Raw genomic sequence first — 21,062 nt, 5'->3', positions numbered from 1 at the left:
GTTTGTAAGCTTTCTGTTGTTTCTGTTTTTGCTGATATCCATCTTAATCTGTGGTCAGATAGTATACAGGGTGTTATTCCAATTTTCATGTATCAGTTGAAACTTGCTTTGTGACTGGGTATGTGGTCAATTTTGGAAAATGTTCTATGATGTGCTGTGAAGTTATTTTCTTTTGTGTTTGGGTGAAATGTTCTGTAAATACTTGTTAGGTCCATTTGATTTACAATATCAGTTAGCTCCAGCATTTCTCTGTTTAGTTTTTGTCTGGCCTGTCTATTTATTGATGAGAGAGAGATATTGAAGTCTCTTGCTTTCAGTGTGTGAGGGTCAATATGTGATTTAAGATGTAGTAGTGCTTATTCTACCAACTTGGGTGCATTTGTGTTTGGTGCATAGATGTTGAGAACTGCAATGTCCTTTTGGAGGATTTTTTTTTCCTTTGATGAGTATGTATATAATCTCTTCTGATTAGTTTTGGTTTGGAATCTGTTTTGTCAAATATTAACATGGCTACACCAACTTGCTTCTTAGGGTCCATTTGCTTGGAATCTCTTTTTCCATCATTTCATTCTGAGGTGATATCTATCCTTGATGTTAAGGTATTGTCTATCCTTGATGTTAAGGTATTGTTTCTTGGATACAGCAGAAGGATAGATCCATTCTGTTAGTCTGTGTCTTCTTATTTGGGAATTGAGACCATTGATAATGAAAGAGGAAGGGAGGGTGGGAGGAGGGAGAGGGGAGGTGTGTGGGTGTGGGTGTGGGTGTGTGGGTGTGTTTTTCTCCCCTCATTTGATTTGCTGGTTTTGAAATATTTCTTCCTTGTGTTTTCTTGGCTGAGGTTAACCTCTTTAGGTTGGAGTTTTTCTTCTAGCACCTTCTGTAGGGATTGACTTGTAGATAGATATTGTTTATATTTAGACTTATCATGGAATATCTTATTTTTTCCATCTATTGTAAATGAAGGTGTTGCTGGGTATAGTAGTGTGGGCTGGCACAGAGGTCTCTTACAGTTATTAGAGACCTTCTGGCTTTTACACTCTCCACTGAGAATTAAGAAGTCATTTTTAATTCTGTTAGGTCTGCCTTGAAATGTTACTTGGTTTTTTTTGTTTGTTTGTTTGTTTGTTTTTTCCTTGCAGCTTTTAATGTTCTTTCTTTGTTCTGTGCATTTAGTATTTTTATTATTATTTGCCAAGGGTACTTTCTTTTCTGGTTCATTCTATTTGATATTCTGTGTGCTTCTTGTACTTTTATAGGCATGTCCTTCTTTAGGTTAAGGAAATTTTCTTCTATGATTTTGTTGAAAATATTTTCTGTGCCTTTGACCTGAGAGGTTTTTTTTCCTCTCTCTCTCTCTCTCTCTTCCTATTATTTTTAGATTTTTTTTTTCAATGGTGTCCCAGATTTCCTGGATGTTTTGTGCCAGGACTTTTTTAGACTTAACATTTTCTTAGACAGAGGTATCCATTTCATCTGTCATGTCTTTAGTGTCTGAGATTCTCTCTTCCATCTCTTGTATTCTGTTGGGGAGGCTTGCCTCTCAAGTTCCTGTTCTGGTTCTTGTATTTTTCATTTCCAGATTTCCCTCAGTCTGGGTTTTCTTTAGTGATTCTGTTTTGACATTCATGTCTTGAACAGTTTTATTTCCTTCCACTGTTTGTGTTATCATAGATTTCTTTAAGAGATTTATTAATTTCCTCTTTAAGGGCCTCTATCATATTCATAAAGGCTTTTTAGAGGTCTTTGTGTGTGTGTGTGTTTCAGCTATGTTAGAATGTCCAGGGTCTGCTCTGGCAGGGTTGTTGGGCTCTAGTAGACACATAGTGTCCAGGTTATTACTGATTGTGTTTTCATGCTGTCATCTAGGCATCTAGGCTTGGGAAGATTGTAATCCTAGGTGGTAATGTCTGGTCTTGTCTTTGTTGGGTGAGTGTTTTGTTTCTTGGTTTCTGTTTCCTCTCTGGTTAGGAGCCTGTGGTGGCTGGTAAGAAATTCCTCTGGGAACCTGCTAGGTGTGGCCACTGTAGTTTCTAGGTAAAATGTGTTTCTAGGTATTGGGACCTGACACTTAAGAATGGGGATGGGCTAGTGGAAGGCCAAGGGTGTCCACAGGAGGGAGGGAAAGCAGGGTGTTCCTCCAGGATTTGTTGAATTCATTGGGAATGGGAACCAAGAGTCAGGAGAGGCTGCAGCAGGTGGTCTGCCTATTGACCTGGGGATGGGATTTTGAGGGATAAAGGGAGAGGTGAAGAGCTGTAGTTAGCATACCTGCTTCCCTTGCTGGAGTGTCCTAGGAATGCCTCCTGGAATTGAGGGCTGGGATAAAGCAATGTGTAGAGGGAGGGTAGTTTGGAGGGGAAGATCTGTAGGATCCACTGGAGATGGGGGTAGCGGGAAGGCTTTCCTTGGCAGGTAGTCTGCTGCAAGGCTAGGGATGAAACTGGAGGATTGGATTTGGAGGGAAAGGTGAAAATCTGTAGTTAGCCTACTGCTTTCCTAGCTGGAGAATAATAGTATTTTTAAGTGGTAGAAATAGAATTAATTTGTTCTTCAGGGTTATAAAATATATACTGTGAGCAGATAGTATATTTCATTAATCAGTGAAGAAACCAGTCCAAAAGAGAACTCAGAATACCACACATCTTAAGATAAGGAATGCCACCAGATGAATTTACAAACAGAGGAACACTGAAGAGTATTCATGGGCTGATAACTGTAGGTCACACCTCCTACATTGCTATTAGTAGCAACTATTGTGTTATTATTCATTTCCACAAATAAACCACTGTCTGTACAGTCTTTAAAAAATTGTAAAATGTGGTAGCGATAGAGGGTGGTTATAACACTGAACACATATATTCAAGGGGGCATTGTATCTTTTTAACAAAATAAGAACATGGGCGAGTGTGGCAGTGTGTGCCTACAGTCTCAATTACTGCACAAGGCTGAAGCAGTAGGATCACATTCATGTCACTCCAGGCTACACAGTGAGACCTGTTTTAAAAACAAACACTGGTGTTAGCAAAGAAAAAGGAACACAGTGATATCAAAAGCTAGTGGTTTTGTTTGAGGAGATTGAGAACAAGACTTTTACTGTATAACTGGCAATCCTCCTGTCTTAACCTCCTTCATGATATGACTACAAGTGTGCACCACCATGCCTGGCTACAAAAACCAATGTTTGGAAAATCAATAAAATAGGTAAGGATCACAGAATCAGAATCAGAAATTAAACTGTGACATTACTAGAGATCCCCCTGGTACTAAAGAGAAGAAAAATATTGTGAACAGATTGGAGAGAGTATGTCACATCCACAGGTCTTAAGACTGTGTCTCATGCATCTCAGTATCTTACTTAGGGTTTCTATTGCTATGAAGAGACACCAGGACCATAGCAACTCTTCTAAGGAAAACATTTAATTGGGGTGGCAGCTTACAGTGTCAGAGGCTCATTCCATTATCATCATGGTGGGGAACATGGTGGCTGGAAGTATGGCAGTGTGCAGACAGACATGGTGCTGGAGAAGGTGCTGAGAATCCTTACATCTTGACTCGCAGGCAACACACTGGGCGATATCTTGAGCGTATATGAGACCTTGAAGCCCATTTCCACAGTGACACACTTCCTCCTGCAAGGGCATACCTACTCGACAAAGCCACACCTCCTAATAATGCCACTCCTTTTGGGGGCCATTTTCTTTCAAACCACCACACTCAGGCTGGCTTCAAACTCACTCTGTAGCCAAGAATAACTCTTCTCCCCCTCCTTCCACCCCACAAATGTTGGGAATACAAGCATGAGCCACCACTTCTAGCTTATGAAAAATAGTAGCTTTTTCAAGATTTATCTTAAAAGTTATTCTAATCCCAACCAAAATTTTATGTATTTTTAAACGGATTTAGTCACAATCTGATTTTAGATTTTTTTTTTTTTTGTATGTCTATGTGTGTGTGAAAATGTAGTCTAAAACAATAAGGGAACAAAATTGGAAGATCCACTGGTCTTATTGATACAGATTTTAAGATTTTTGTTGTTGTGGGTTGTTGAATTGGGGAGGGGTGGTTGGTTTTTGTTTTGTTTTTGTTTTCACAACGTCTCTGTAGTTGGCCTAGAGTTTACTCTGTAGAAGAAGTGCTATCCTTGAACTTCAGTGACCCTTTGCCAGTTTCCCCAGTCCTACAGCTATGTGCCCCCATGCCCAACAAGGTTTATAATAAGACTCATATAATCACATTAGTACTTTAGTCAGATTCCTATTATGAGAAAAATGCCTAACTGAAGAGCAAATTCAAGTGAGAACAACTTCAATTAGATTGCTCAGTGCTCTCGCTTTGGGTCTATAGCAATGCAGTACACTGTAGCAGAAGCTCATCACACACACACACACACACACACACACACACACACACACACACACACACACACACACACACACACACCACACACACACACACAAAGCAAAACAAAAAAACCTAGTCTGTGTGAGGTGACCAAGAAGCAAAAACAGGAATGTAACTCATCAATAAGTAGGAATGAACTATTGATATATACTCAGAATAATAATGCTGAGTGAAAGATGGTGAAACAGACCAACTAGCTAACCATGTGAATGCGTTTACATAAACAGTATTAGTAAAGGTTCTGAACTTTTATAATAAAGCATGCTTAAAGAAACTCCTTCCTTCACTAATCCGGTTCTCTATGAAAAACTTGCAAGGAGATACCCAGCCTCGCAGCTTAGATTTCTGTCTGTTCCCATCTCCCAGTGGTTTGCTCTAAGAGGAAACTGAGAATTAAACTAAAATAAATAATCTAATCCATGTTTCTTTAACACTTTGGATTTTATAAAGTTTCCTTTAAGTTGGGGGACTTGAATGACAGATACTTTGATCACATTCTTAGAAACTGAGGCACTGTGGCTAGTAAATGAGATCAGGCTAGTCCTCCTCCTTTAAACTGTTCCTTTTAGCCAAGTGACTTTCCACTTAGATAGCCCACTGTGTTTGAAAATGGAATGCTATACTCTAGCTGCCTTCCTGCTACTGCTATCAACATCTTAACATTCTGGAACTTGGACTTGGAATCTTTTTCTGCTGGAATTCTAGTCACTTGAAAGTAGGCAATGTATTTCAAGCATTTTGACCTTCATAACACTATGAATAATGCAGCTAATTCTTATGTACGCAGTTGTTGAAAATATGATCACTTGTCAAGTCCCATGGTGCATTTCGCACTGACTGACTCCCTTATTTGTACTATGTTAGTAACTAATATAACTCCTTCTCTGTGTTCAGTGACTTAGAATCTAGGAGAGAGGTGAAAAAAGAAGAAGGTGAAGCTTTTGCACGAGAGCATGGACTTATCTTCATGGAAACTTCTGCCAAGACTGCTTCCAATGTTGAGGAGGTAAGTGAGAGGCTTCATCCATTTGCTTACAGGACTATTCCATAGTCCTTAACATTGTATCGACTGGTCTTTATTGTGTAAGTTTAAGTAGTTGTTGAATATAATAAAATAGAACAGTTGCTTTTCTTTGAAATGCTTTATGACATGTATTTCCTATCTGGCTCTTGCATTGTCTTCTGAAGCCCTGCAGCCTGCCTATGTCAGTACATCTGTGTGCAGTATCGCTGTGTGGGAATCCTGCTGTCTTTAATGGGTGAAAATTACATTATCTCATATTCTTTCATTGATCTAGTCAGCCCAAATATCAGTTTTCTGAACACATTTTCATGTGAGGGATATTATTTGGATATACTACACATAGATGATTAGAATTACTATATTCTGTATTTTATCAAAAGAGGAAATTAGACTAAGTAGTTTCCTTGAAGTAATGCTGAATTTGTGCCTCCTGTGTGAGGACAGCTTATAAAAATGAAAGAGACCCAGGCAAATAGTGGCTGGAAAAGCTCATTGCCTTAAGTATAGCCAAGAAAAGGGCTTTGTGCATCAGCTAGCATAGCACTTTAGACCCAGTATCTCATTAGTAAATATTAAATTAATGCTCGGTGTTCTTCAAATTAACCCTTAAATTCAGAAATTAACTGTAGTAATTCTGTGACATGGTTTATTCAATGAAGAAGTCCTCCTTGGTAAGATACACTTATCGATACTTGATGAGATCCCCTGTGATGATTCTAAATGTATTTCCTATAGGCACTAACTAGTGCTTGTTAGGAGCAGTAATTACAGATTAATAGCATGCATTTCCCTTCACACAGAACACCAGTGAGAAATCTCTTCCACCCTTTTGTCAGTCTTCAAGTAGAAATGCACACATATATATGAAGCTATTTCAGGGAGCTTCTCCTCTCTTGGTGGTGTTGCATTTGAAATCATGAAGGCCAGTCTTTGGTGGGGAAGGGTTTCAGGACATCTGAAACATATCTGCATTAAGGAAGAATCACACTGTGAGATCAGATAACAAGGCTTCGATTCAGGCAAAAAGTTTACATTAGCCTTTGTGTGCTTTTTTTCCCTCAACAAACAGAGTTCATTTGTAGTAAATGCTGTTGACCTGTTAGTTGAGTATTCAAATGAAATGTATGTTTCTGGAGTAGATGAGAAGCACTATAAATCTGTGTTTATGATTTATAGACTAATTGTTTAAGTTTCATCTGAGCAAGAATTTGCATTACTCATAACAAAGTAGCATTTTACTTAACAGTGAAAACTAATTTGCTTCTCGAAAGCTAAACATACTGTGATGAAGTATTTTAATAAGATGGATGACTATACTGTTATCTAAAAAGAGTGGAACCAAGTGGGGCATAGTGAGGAATGCCTGTAACCCCAGCACTCTAGAGGCTGACTCAGAATTGCTGTGAGTTTGAGACTAACCTGATAGCTTACTAGTGCTACTAACAAGCGAGACTAGCGTAACCTTTCCTGTTGCCAAGTACAACTAAAAAAGAAAAGGGGCATCTGGATGCAACAGAAAGTTCTTAGGGAATCTGTGGATTGTAGGGTGCTTGTTGTAGACTAGGGCCAACAAGGTCATGAAATGTGTGTCTTCATAAAGCCCACAGGGGTGCTAAAACTCTAGACTCCAAAGGGTGTCAGTCACAATCTCAAACAGCATACCTGCATCACCCACCCACAACTGAGAAGCATGAATTGCTAGCATTCCCAGCTCCCAACTCCTCCTCCAGCTCCCTCATAGGCTCAGGCATGTGAAGACTCTGTAGGTGAATAGAGGACTGGTGTGACCCTGGAACTGTTATCAGTATGAAGCCAGGGTACTCCTGAGGAATGACTACCAAAACTTTAAAAAGAAGTTTTAGAACTTAAAAGTATAATAATTGAAATTAGTCTGATGGGGTGTAGAAAATAGACTGAGAAAAGAAATAGCAAATGACATGATTAAACAACAGAAGCTGATGCAGGGAGGTGGTTCAGGGGGTACAAGCACTGGCTGCTCTTCCAGAAAACCTGTATTCCCAGCACCCACATGGAAGCCAACAACCTAATCCAGTTCCAGGGAGTTGCTGCCCTCTTCTGGCCTTTGTACATGATGCAGGCATGTTGTGCATAGGCATAAAAGTGTATAACATAAAAATAAATTTTTTTTAATTTTTTAAAACAATATAAATTACCCATTTTAAATGTAGAGATAGAGTAAGGGTGTAGCTTAGTGGTATAGCATTTGTCTCCATATGCATTAAACTCTGGCTTTGATCCCTGGAATCCCAAAAAATATATTTTGAAGAGGCTTGTCTAAAACAACAGGAAAAACAAAATAGGCTGGGGAGAAAATGAATAGTACCAAATAGACTTGTGAGATTGTAACAAAAGTAGTTATGTATTATTAGTCCTGAAAGAAGAAGGGAAAGGATATTTCTCTGAAAAGATACTCAGAGGAAGCTAAGCCAACCCAAACTGAATAACACCAAATAAATCCATAGCAAAGAAAGCTGTGTATGGTCAAATTTCTGAAAGAAAAAGAAAACTTTAAATGAAACAACACCCCTGGGTATTTGGAGTATGGGCCACAGCAATTCAAGAGACAGATTTCTCATCAGAAGCCATAAACCAGGCTGGGGAGGTAGCTCTGAGGGTTTGACCACTTGCCGCTCTTGCAGAGAACTGGGGTTCAGTTCCCATCATTTATGTGGCAGCTCACCATCATCTGTAACTTCAGTTCCACGGGTTCCCACCCCCTTATCTGGCCTCTATGAGTATTCCCACGTATAAACATATAGACAAAGCACTCATATACATAAGATTTTTTCAGAAGAAACCATGGGAACCAGAAGAAAGTAGAGCATCTTTCAAGAACTGATTGAAAGAATTGTTAACCTAGAATCTTTTACCTACCACAAGTATCTTTCAGGAATGAAGGAAAAATCAAGGCATTGTCAGATAAATAAGTCAACTGCAGATCTAACACAGATGAATGTCTATAGGAAATGAAATGATAAAAGAAAAATAGAGCATTCTAATAAAAGAAAACATAACTAAAAGTAAAGCTGAATATGATGCACTGTTGAGTGTTACAAAGTATGTCTGATGGTTGAAGCAACCCTGCTCAATGTAATTATCAGTGTAGGCAAGGGCAAATCTTTTAAACCACAGATAATAAAGGCACATCACAGAAAGTAAGGTCTCTAAGCTTTACTAGGTTTGGTAAAACAAAAGCACTAGTAGACAGTGGTTAGTTATATGTGTATGTTATAATACCTTACACCAGAAATAAATAATATATAAATCAAATTTAAGTCTAATAAATGTTTAAAGCAAAAGAAAGCAGGAAGCTGGGCATGGTAATGCATTCCTATAATCCCTGCTTCTTGGGAGGCCAATATAGGAGGATAACAATTTGGATAATTTAGGGGAGGCACTGTTTCAAAATAAAGGCATTTAAAAGGGCTGGCATAATGTTAGAATTTTTTGACTAATAGAAGTGAGCCCTGCTAAAACACACATGCATAGAAAAGACGGAAGGGGGTGCATGATAGACTTGGGCTTTATATGTCAATAATAATAATAATAATAATAATAATAGAGAACTCAATAAAAGGTTAGAGATAAGCAGAGAGGATTGAATAATATATCTCAGCTACGAGGAGTCAACAAGAAACTTCAAATATAACAATATAGGGAGATTGAAAGTGAAGTAATTGAGAAAATTCTGTTTAAACATAAATAACAGAAAGTGGAAACCAGACAGTGGTGGGTAGCACATGCCTTTAATACCAGTCCCTGGGCAGACAAATCTCTGTGAGTTCTACTCTAGCCTAGTCTACAAAGCAAATTCCAAGACAGCCAAGGCTACACAGACAGCCTCCTCCTCTGTCTTGGAGGAGGGGGGGGAAAAAAGGAAAGAAAGTAGAAATGGCTATGTTAATAACAAATGAAGTAAATATAAGAGCAAAAAATAATAATAATATTTGCCAGAGACAAAGGCATATATAAACCATAATAGGTCAGCTCACCAGGAAGTCTTTATCAGACATAGTTTAAGATACCTAAGGCAAAACCGGTACAATTGAAAGGAGAACTAGTTATGTCCACAGGTAATGTTAGAAAATATAAGCTCCCTTAAGTGCCTTCACACCATAGACAAAATACTGGGTCATAAAATAAAAAATAGAATTTAAAGTATTGAAGCCAGGTTACAGTAGAATTCAACTAGAACTCAAGAGCATATAGCTGGAAACACTTGTAAATAAACTAAGTATGGTTCTAATCTGTGTGTCAAAGAGGAGGTCTCAAAAATACAAAAACATAGTGAACTGGGTATGAATACAACTGTAGTATGGTAATTTGGGGCAAACTGTTGAGGCTGCCCTGTAGGAAATGATATACAGCATAGTAGTACATACTTGTAATGTCTCCCAGGCTGAGGCAGGAAGATCATCAGTTCAAGGCCAGTCTGGGCTGTGTAGATAACCTTATGTGAAGGGAGGGAGGAAAAATCAATTTTATTGAAAACAAGAATCAGTGAAACAAACAGCTGGATTTTTTAAAAACATCTATAAAGTTGAGAAACATCTGGCAAGACTGTCCAGAAGAAACAAAGCTACCAACATCAGTAACAAACGGAAGACTGACAACCACTAAGACTATTTATTTCCACCAGACGTTGGTGGCGCACGCCTTTAATCCCAGCACTCGGGAGGCAGAGGCAGGTGGATCTCTGTGAGTTTGAGTTCGATACCAGCCTGGTCTACAAGAGCTAGTTCCAGGACAGCCTCCAAAGCCACAGAGAAACCCGGTCTCGAAAAACCAAAAAAAAAAAAAAGACTATTTCCTGTAAATTCAGATAGAGGGACTCCTGGATAAGATTCAGCAGCCCAGCAACATCATCAAGGACCAGCTTCTCTCTATCCTGATCCTCTCTCTTCAGTCTGTGTATCCAGCCTTGTGATCATGTTCTGACAGTACTTAAACATCCCACAGTCATCTGGTAGCATTGAGAGCTTTAAATATGGGCTTGGGGAACCAGGTCAAAGGAACCACTGAGCCAATACAGACTTCTGACTTCCTTGTGGGATATACAGTAGTGGTGAGGTAAATATTGGCAAGAATTGCTAAACTGTGTGCGTCTTTGCCAGAGCTGCAGTTTCTTGACTGCATATTTTTCACTATGATTAACCTAACAAGACAAAATAGGGAGTTGTTTTTTATGGAAACAGTGGTGTGGTAGATGGAAAGGTGTTTCCTCAAAGTCTAGGAGAAAAGTGGGAGTGTCACCACACTCCAGGAACTTCATATGTTCAGCTATGTAAAAGCTCCTGAAATAATTAATTTGAATAGTCATTTAAACTGTTAAGGAAGTTGAATTCATAATTTAAAGCTTTCTTAGAGCCAGGTGTGGTGGCCCACACCTTTAATCCCAGCACTTGGGAGACAGGCCGATTGGATCTCTATGAGTTCAAAGTCCCTGTCTACACAGTGAGTTCTAGGACAGCCAGGGCTATGTAGAGAGACCCTGTCTGAAAAAACAAACACATACACAAACAAATGAAAAGGGCTTCCTCAGAAGAAATCTGTGGGGTCAGATTTTTTTTTTTTTTTTGCTTGTTCTTGTTGTTTTGTTTTTGTTTTTTGAGAATTCTAAATGTTTAAGAAAAAAAGGAATATCACTTCTAGACTATCTTTTCCAGAAAGCAAAAAGTAACACTTTCCTTTTTATTTTATGAAAATAACATTTCTCGACCCTAAACCAAAGACAATACAAATAGAGGAAAAGTACAGACTTTATAGAGACATAGACAAAAGTCCTCAACAAAATGCAAGCAAGTAGAATTTCAGTATGTATACATGTATGTGTGTATATATAAAATATATACATCATGCCCAAATGAATTTCTCTAAAATCATCAGTGCTTACTTGGTATCCAAAATTGAATCATGTAACCTGATCATATCAGTTGATACAAAAAAAGTGTTTGATAAAACTATTCACTCACTCGGGCACTTTACTTTTTTCTTTTCTTTTGTCTTTTTCTTTTTTTTGTGGGTGTCTCAGAAAAGGAGAATTTCCTCACACACCACATCTGAATAAGGCTAATGGTGTCCTTCATTACAGAAAGCCTGATGTTTTGCCCCTTAGTTCAGGAACAAGGAAAAATGCCTGTCTCTGCTCTACTGAGCATGTTGATGGAAGGTCTAGCCTGCACACTATTAGAAAATAGGAAGATGTACATACAGCTCAGGACAGAAAAAATAAAGCTGTGAGTGTCATAATTACATCAGTGGGAAATTTTCCAGGAATTTACAAGATAAGTCTAGAATTATTAAGGTAGTTCAGCAAGGTTGGTGGATACATGATAAATACAAAAATCAATTATATATAAAATGTTCAACTGTTTATCTTTCAGCAGAGAAAAAAGTAGGACACTTAGGACCTAGGCATATTTGCCTCCAAAGGAGTGAGTCAGTCTCTCTCTCTCTCTCTCTCTCTCTCTCTCTCTCTCTCTCTCTCTCTCTCTCTCTCTCGTGCCTACCTTTAAGAGGCAGGTGAATCTCTGAGTTGAGGCCGGCCTAGTCTACAGAGTAAGTTCCTGGCCTGCTAATGCTCCATAATGATGCCTTGTCTCAAACAAATAGTCAGTACACAAGGAGATATAGCACTACACCTACCAAAATAGCTCAAGTGAGAGGTGAGAGAATGGCAGCACCAGATGCTGGTGGGGAATGCAGACTCTAGATCACTCACACATGGCTGGTAGGACTGAGTGACACAGCCACCCTAGAAAACATTTTAGCAGTCTACACTAAAATGGAGCTACCAAACAACCTATCAGTTATACCCCTGGGCACTTACTGAAGAGAAATGAGTATCTACACAGAAAACTATAGACTGGTATTCATAACAGCTTTATTCATAATGGTCCCAAGATAGAGGTAACCTAGTGCCTTTGGGTCTAAGGAAACTTCTTACTAAAAAATAAAATGGAGGGGGGCGGGAAACGGTTGGTAAGTGAAAATACTGGATGAACCTCAAGGCAAGTGAGCTCACTGAAGTCAAACACCAAGCCTAGTACACTGTGTGATTCCTTCTGCCCCCTTTCCTTGAGGTGATGAAATTAGAGTCCACAGAACAGATGAGTCACTGCCAGGGCCAAGGAGGGTGTTTCATGGGAGGAAGTGCATGAGGCTATAAAAAGACAAAAGTTAAGAATGTCTTAGTCACTGTTCTATTGCTGTGAAGAGACACCATGACCAAGACAACTCTTATGAAGGAAAGCATTTAATTGGGGCCTGGCTTGCAGTTTCGGAGGCTTAGTCCATTATCATCATGGTGGGGACATTATAGGCAGACATGGTGCTGGAGAATTAGCTGAGAGTTCTACTTCCTGATCTGCAGGCAGCAGGAAGTAGAACACTTCCTCCAACAAGCTCACATCTTACCTACTTAGTCCTTCTAATTCTACCAAAGAGTTCTACCTCCTGGTGACTAAGCAGTGAAATAGGCCTATGGGACCTTTCTTACTCACCTGCCACACAGTCTTAAAATAATTACCTTTTTTGTTTGTTTGTTTGTTTTGGTATTTTGGTTGTAACAGTGTACTATGATTTTCTAGGAAATCACCAGTGGGAAAACTAAGGAGAAGCCACATTAGGTGATTATATTACTTCATACACTTGCATACCAGTTGACAGCTGTGTCAAAATAAAAAAAAATTGATGAAATATTAACCATCAACTTTGTGGTGAAGAGGCCACCTATAGTTAAGAGGTCACTTGATGGTGAAGAGCACTGGCTGCTCTTCCAGAGGACTTGGGTTCAGTTCCTAACACCTACGAGGGAGTTCCCATCCATCTGTAAATCCAGTTATAGGGGAACTGATGCCATCTTCTAGCCTCTGTGGGCACCTACACACCTGTGGTACACTAGACACATACAAGCACTACACTTAAACACAAAAACTATAAATGAATCTTTAAAAATGCTAATAATCAACTTTCATTAAATGTAGTCCTTTATAAAGTATTATTAGTAGACTATAAAGATTAAAGTATACTTTATGAATTCTTGAACACTGAATTTACTTTTCACATTATTAAGTTAGTAAAATTGTGTTAAGTATGACACTTAGGAGTCTTTATGGGACCTTTCTGTAAAAAGGTACTATGATTTTGATATTTAAAATGCTTTATTTCACTGATGGCCTAAAAGAAGAACAAAGACAGCATCTACTCTGTTCAGTGGGCTGCTTCTGACACAGATGCTGCAGTATTATAACATGTCCTGTTGATGCTAGTCCATGGATCCAAGTCCCACCAGCATCCTTCTTTAGCAGTGCTCTACTTGGTGCATTTTCTTTAATAATAGCCTCTGATGAGCCTACTGTTTCCTTCTTATCAGAACTGAGGCATCTTCCTTAAACTAGGATTTTAAATTTAAAACAGCATCAAAATAATACTTTCAAATTAATTTATAAGAACGATGAAAACAAAGTGATACCCAATTATGCCTAAATTAGATACTTGTGAAGGTAAAATGTCTCAGGTGTGTCTAAGGAGAAGTGAAGAGGGGGTCACATAATACACACACAAATACATGTATGCATAAACATTAATTACACACAAACATGGTAAGTCTTCTTCATTATAAACATGTTTTTGTTAGCAAACTACTGGTTTTATGTATTTTCCAAATTATAAGTTATAATTTTCACATAGATTATAATTTCACATAGCAATATACTGACAGTATATTGGTTTTTTTTTTTGAGAGTATATTGTTCTTATGGAGTAGATTCTATACAGCTTATGGTGGTGACTTCGAACACTGAATGAATACATCCATAAATGTGGTAGAAGTACCCCTCAGACTTCATTTTCCTAAATGGCAATGTAATATAAGGGCCTTTGGTGGTTTCCTGTCAGCTTGACACAAGGTAGAGTTAAAGGAGAAGAGAAACCTCAGTTGAGAAAATGCCTCTATCAGATTGCCTGTAGGCAAATCAGTAGTACAATTTTTTTATCCTTTTTTTTAAATTTGAATTAGAAACAAGATTGTTTTACATGTCACTCCCCAGTTCCCACTCCCTCCCTTCCTCCCCTAATACCCCCCACACACCTAAAACCCTACCTATCACATATCCTTTCTGCTCCCCAGGGAGGGTGAGGCCTTCCATGGGGGGTGGTCATCAGAGTCTATCATATCCTTTGGGATAGGGCCTAGGCCCACCCCTGTGTGTCTTGGCTCAGGGAGTATCCCTGTATGTGGAATGGGCTCCCAAAGTCCACACCTATGCTAGGGATAAGTACTGAACTACTACAGGAGGTCCTGTAGATTTTCGAGGTCTCCTCGTTGAAACCCTGGGGTCTGGATCAGTCCCATGCTGGTATCCCAGCTATCAGTCTGGGGACCAAGAGCTCCCCATTGTCCAGGTCAGCTGTTTCTGTGGGTTTCACCAGCCTGGTCTGGACCCATTTGCTCATCACTCGTTCTCTGCAACTGGATTCCAGTTCAGTTCAGTGATTAGCTGTGGGTGTCTACTTCTACTTCTACCAGCTGCTGGATGGAGGCTAAAGGATGGCATTTTGACAGTCATCAATTTCATTATCAGGGGAGGGCATTTAAGGTAGCCTCTCCTCTGTTGCTTAGATTGTTAGCTGGTGTCATCTTTGTAGATCTCCAGACCTTTCCCTAGTGCCTGATTTCTCTGTAAACCTAGATGTCTCCCTCTATTATGGTATCTCCTTTCTTGTTTTCTTCTATTCTTCCCCTGACTCAACCTTTCTGCTCCCTCATGTCCTCTGCATCCCTCCTCTTCTCCCCTTCTCATTCTCCTAGCTCCCCCTTCCTCCCTTGCTCCCAATTTGCTCAGGAGATCTTGTCCTTTTCTCCTTCTCCAGGGGATCATGTATGTTTCTCTTAGGGTCCTCCTTGTTTATTAGCTTCTTTGGCAGTGTGGATTGTAGGCTGACAATCCTTTACTCTATGTCTAAAATCCACATATGAGTGAGTACATACCACGTTTGTCTTTTTGTGATTGGGTTACCTCGCTCAGAATGGTTTCTTCTAGTTCCATCCATTTTCCTGAAAATGTCAAGATTCCATTGTTTTTTTTGTTTGTTTGTTTGTTTTGTTTTGTTTTGTTTTTTCCCGCTGAGTAGTACTCCATTGTGTAAATGTACCACATTTTCTCTATCCATTCTTCTTCAGTTGAGGGGCATCTAGGTTGCTTCCAGGTTCTGGCTATTACAAATAGTGCTGCTATGAACAGGCCTTAGGCCCATGGTGAACTACCCCTGGTAGTGTGCTACCCCTGGGCTTGTGGTCTTGAAGTGTATAAGAAAGCAGGTTGAGTGATGTCCGCCTTTAATCCCAGCACTCAGGAGGCAGAAGCAGATGAATCTCTAAGTTTTAGGCCATCCTGGTCTATAGAGCTGGGATTGTAACACAGAGAAAACCCTGTCTTAAAAAACCAAAAAGAGAAAAGAAATTGAAGAAGAAAGATAGCAGGCTGAGCAAGCCATGGGAGAAAGTCAGTACTCTGCTGTGGTCTCTGCTCCAGATCCTGCTTCCAAATTACTGCCCTGACTTCCTCCTCTTGGTGATAGACCGATTGTCACCTGAATTGTATGAGGTTAAATCCTTTTCTTTCCCAGCTGCTTCATGCTGTGGCATTTATCACAGTAGTAGAAACCTAAGAAAACCAGTTTCAATATGAATATTCTTGTTCTATTGTTTTCCCCCTGATAATTCACCTTTGACACATTCAGTAACTGTCACTGGTCTTTTTAATGTCCAAAGACTGTACATGCTAATAATAGTGATGCAGTCGGCCATTCAGAGGGAGTTTTCTTAAAGTGTGCTAATGTGTGTTATCCATTGTTTTCAAGAACCAGAATTCACAGTTGTGTATTCATTAGAGAATTCTAATGAAGAAGTGAGGTGTGGTTACTCATGCCTGTAATATTTGCACTCGGGAGGCTGAGGTAGGAGAGTTGCTGTGAGTTTGGGGCTTGCCTAGGCCCAGAGTAAAACCTTGTTTCAGAGAGAAAATTGTTGTTTTATGTAATTCCTAGTTTTCTAGGCATACCCCCCACACTGTGTGTGTGTGTGTGTGTGTGTGTGTGTGTGTGTGTGTGTGTGTGTGTGTGTGTTTGGGGAAAATTATAAATCTGTTAACACAGCCCAGTATGTCTTTTCCGCTCTGACTTGATGGTCCCACTTATATGTGGCAGGCAGCATAAAAACTACTGTCTTCTGATTCAAATATCTCACAGGCTTTTGTAAAGATGGATTGTCTTGGATGAGTGGTCTCCGGTGACAATGTATGTGTAGATTGCCCAAGACTCCTGCCGCAGTGCCACCTCCAGCTCAGTTACCACACAGTAAAGGCCAGCACCCTTCTCCTCAGGCACAGTGTTTCGAACCCTCCTCTCATGATCTCCAGCCCTTGCTTTTATAGCCACTCCTTGCCAGCATCATGTAATTACATAATCAGTCTCCACTATCTTAAAAGCCTGTCACTCCAGTTCTGAGTATGTTCTCTTTCTCCCGTCTCCAGTGAGAGTTTCCTTAATCCTTTTTTTTTTTTTAAGCACTCGTCCTAACGTAAGTCTTAGTAAAAACAACTCAGAGTCAACTATCGGGGTGAAATCTGAAAGATCAGAAAAGCAGAGCAGCCAGCCACTACCTCTACCATTGCTCAGGCTGCATCCTCAGATAGCATCCTCAGACTGACTGCCCCAGACTGCACTGACTGAGTTCCTGTCTCTTCCAGTCTTATATTCCTCTCTCTACCCAACCATATCACTCCAGTCTCCACCTCCCTAGTTCTGGGATTAAGGGCGTGGGATCCTAAGTGCTAGGATCAGCTTTGTATGAGCTCTGCTTCTCTTTTAGACTGGATCAATTTTGTGTAGCCCAAGGTGGCCTTGAACTAATAGAGATCCTCTGTTTCTGTCTCCTGAGTGCAGGAATTAAAGGTGTGTGCCACCACTACCTGGCCTGTGTGGTTAGCTCTACACTGTGATCTTCAGGCAAGCTTTATTTGCTTTAGCATAAACAAAGTGTCACCACACTTTTTTTTTTTAACCTAGTGTTTCCCCATGGGTGAACTCATCTACCTTTATGATTGCCATAGCTAACAAATGGATTCCCATTCCTACCTTGAACAGTCTCTTGGGTGCCTTTGGCTACTCTTAGAAACAGCTTCTTTAGCTTAGTGACACAATCTCTTCTTTCTGACTCTCGAAACTTTTCAAGGTTGAGTGGAGATTCTCCTTAAATCCAAGTTCAGATATCATCTTTTATTAAAGTTCAGCTCCCCTAGAGAGTGCTTTGTGAGTGTTCTTCAAACCTGTGTGCATAGGCTGGCCACCCTGAGCTTAGAGTCCTTACTGTTCTGACCCAGCCCCCAATATTTCTCCTTCATACTTCCTCATTCAGTCCTCATTCCATCCTGCAGTCCCTCATTCCATTAATCTGTATTGCTTTTTCACCCATTGCTTCATTTGTTCTAATTGCTTCCCTTTAGACTTCCTGTCTTCATTTTTCAGTCTTCTACACTGTTGTCTGAGATCTTCCAAAGAGTGAAAAATTATTATTACTCTACAGTTTCTTTAAAACTTTAGTGGTGCTACAGTCTGAGCTTGAGGTTCCATACTTTGACAGCCAAGGCCCTTTGGTTGCCAGCACCCCACAGTGTACTCTATTTTAAAGTGAAGTGCGTCTCCTCCTCCACACAAGTGCTGTCTGCTTTTGAAATGTCCTGCTTCAAGGATAGGGTTAGAGCTGGTCTTCTTGGGAGTGCCCTCTATGATACTTGCTGTGTCTTCCCCACTGCCAGCCCATGCACACATGAGCACACCACGTCTAGGTTTAGGTTTTAGGTTCCCCATTCTGCTTTCATATCACATGTATTTATTCTCTTAACCTCATTCCCCTTAAGACCACTTTTCTACTCTTGGTCTTCTTTCTAGTCCTATGGACTATATCCATGTATCCATACACACATATATACAAATACATAAAATCTTAAATCTACACAGAGCAGGAAACACAAAATTTGACTTTCTGAATCCTGATATTTTATTTAATGAACATTTGTAGCCTACAGATGTCATGATTTTATTTTTTCCTTATAGCTGAGTAAAATTTCATTTGTGTGTGTATCACATTTTCTTTTGTTTATTCTTCTGTTGATGGACATCTAGGCTGGCCCATTACCTGACTGTTGAGAATAGTACAGCAATAAACATTTGGTGTGCAAGTGTCTCTGGTAGAACTTGAGCATTCTTGGGTTCTATTTCCAGCACCCACGTGGTGGCCTAATCGATTTGTAACTCTAGCTGCAGGCAATCTGATGCCTTTTTCTGACCACCCTGAGCACCAGGCATGCACATAGTGCACATATATACATTCAGGTAAAACATTCATACAAGTAAGTAAATACATCTGACTTTGCCATATGCCCAAGAGTCCTTTGACTGGGTCACATGGTAGTTTGTTTTTAGCTTGTTGAGAAACCTCCAATAATAGTTTCCACAGTGGCTGTTCCAGCTCCCATTTCCACCAGCAGTGTAAGTGTATAAGGGCTCTTTCCCCACATCCTCACCAGTATTTGTTGTTAGTGGGTTGTTTTGTTTTGTTTTGTTTTGTTTTGTTTTTTTATGTTGGGCATTTCAACTGGGCTGGGTTGGGAATCTCTAAGTAGTTTTAATTTTTGTTCCTCCTTTTTATTTTATTTTATTTTTGATGGGGTTTCCTTGTGTATCCCTGACTGTCCTGGAACTCACTCTATAGACTAGGCAGGCCTCGAACTTAGATAACTGCCTGCCTCTGCCTCCTGAGTGCAACCACTGGCCAGTTTTCTTCTTAGTCTTTAACCTCTGCCTCCTGAGTGCAACCACTGGCCAGTTTTCTTCTTAGTCTTTAAACTACTTGATAGTTCTTTTTCTCCCCTGTATTCATTTTACTTAGAAGATTAGAAGTTTGTGTGAAACTAGAAAAGTACAGAAATGCTTAAAGTTCTGTCTGGGAAGGAATGCTTTCTCTAGCTACCATGATTTCTTGATCTTCATGACACAGCAAATGCTAGCATATGGAGAAAAGGCCATCCTTGGCCACTGTTGGTTGGAATGTAGTGTACTGAAGCCTTGTGGGAAAAACAGGAAGCTGAAAGAAAGAAGCTAAGGCAGATTGGCTTTAGTTAGCCTCCATTGGATGTCTGTTCTCTTCCCAAAGAGCAGCCCCGGAAGCTCCGCCTTGAAGTGTGGTTTGAAAGCCACTGTTCTGAGGCCTCTTGCACTAAAGTAAATTACATAGGCTCCAAATAAAGTTACAGAAGTCAGAGGAGGTCTGTAGTTAAGCTCTATGATAATGAAATTTGCCTAGTGCTTTCATAGGACTATCCCGTCAATGTATGTTTGTCCTGTCTTGGTGTATCTTACTCTTTAGTGCTTACTCTAGGCATGACTTACAACTAATTCACTTTTTGTTGCACTTTTTTGGTTTTTCGAGACAGGGTTTCCCTGTGTAGATTTGGAGCCTTTCCTGGCACTGGCTCTGGAGACCAGGCTGGCCTTGAACTCACAGCCATCCGCCTGTCTCTGCCTCCCAAGTGCACCACCAATGCCCGGCCTAATACACTTTTTTTAATGTTTTGTTTTATTTAACCAAGACACTTGGTTGGCTGAAGAGCATTGACCACCATTCATTTACTCTGCAGTTTTTGCAGGGCTTGCTGACTGAAACACCTGCACCCTTTCTCCTGTGGAGCAGTGCATCTCAAGCCATGGGAGGGAAGGAGGGGCAGAGGTGTGAACCAGAAGAACCTGGTTCCGCCCTCAGTACTATGAGTTAGAGACATAACTGCATCCCACACCTGTAAGCTTTCTGGAAAGAAATTCAAATCTTCAATTTTTCTAAACATAAATAGCTTGGATTTCTTTTAGGGAACAATAAATACAAAGCTATATAAAATACTTAGTGTGGTGATTTCCCATAATAAGCACTTAATAATTACTGGTTATTATTTTTGCACAGGCAAATTGATACATGTAGTTGCTTTTAGCATTTGAGAAGAAAATTAGACAACGGATTTGGTTACATCATGTTTCCCAGTTCAAAGAGAACACTGCAGGTCATTTGTCTTGCAGAACACCTTGTTCTCTAGCTTTTGTCCAGGGTACTAGGAGTTTTTCTGAAGTCAGACTTAACAGATGTTGTCATTTCTGTCCAGCCACCAGGTGGCAGTATGGTACACAGGAAATAAATGTTAGTCTGCTGAAGTGTTTTAACTTAAAAGCGGTAAAGCCATAATAAAAATGTGTTGTGCACCCCTGCCTCTCTCCAGTTAGCTATCAGAGTGTTATGTACTTTGTATGTTAGCACCCACTGCCACCCAGCATGCATCTTCTATCAGTTAATGCAGGAAGCCCTTTCTCTCTGTCTTGGCCTAAAATGTAAGCTCTTGTGCTTAGATTCTCCAAGCCAACTGGTTTTAGTTCAGCAGTAGTGGAAACAAATGTCCTTTCATGGTTGTGTCTTGCACTTGACACTTACTAGGTGCCCTTGTCAGTGACACATGCAGTACACATCATCATGTGTGGAAGCTGAGTTTGTACTTGAATTATGCCCCAT

General features: G+C 39.9%; 1 protein-coding gene across 1 annotated transcript in view; it reads left to right on the top strand.

The window, feature by feature from the left end:
* Nucleotides 1–21,062, top strand: part of Rab2a (RAB2A, member RAS oncogene family) — a 68,522-nt gene that overhangs the window by 38,939 nt on the left and 8,521 nt on the right. Inside the window, exon 6 of the mRNA XM_027398893.2 lies at nucleotides 5,299–5,410. Within this exon, the coding sequence (XP_027254694.1) occupies nucleotides 5,299–5,410 (112 nt within the window). The remainder of the gene's footprint in view (nucleotides 1–5,298; nucleotides 5,411–21,062) is intronic.

Source organism: Cricetulus griseus, chromosome 2, assembly GCF_003668045.3.
Source record: "Cricetulus griseus strain 17A/GY chromosome 2, alternate assembly CriGri-PICRH-1.0, whole genome shotgun sequence".
Taxonomy (NCBI): domain Eukaryota; kingdom Metazoa; phylum Chordata; class Mammalia; order Rodentia; family Cricetidae; genus Cricetulus; species Cricetulus griseus.
Note: the sequence above shows the minus strand (reverse complement) of the source record. Positions and strands in the feature narration are given on the sequence as shown.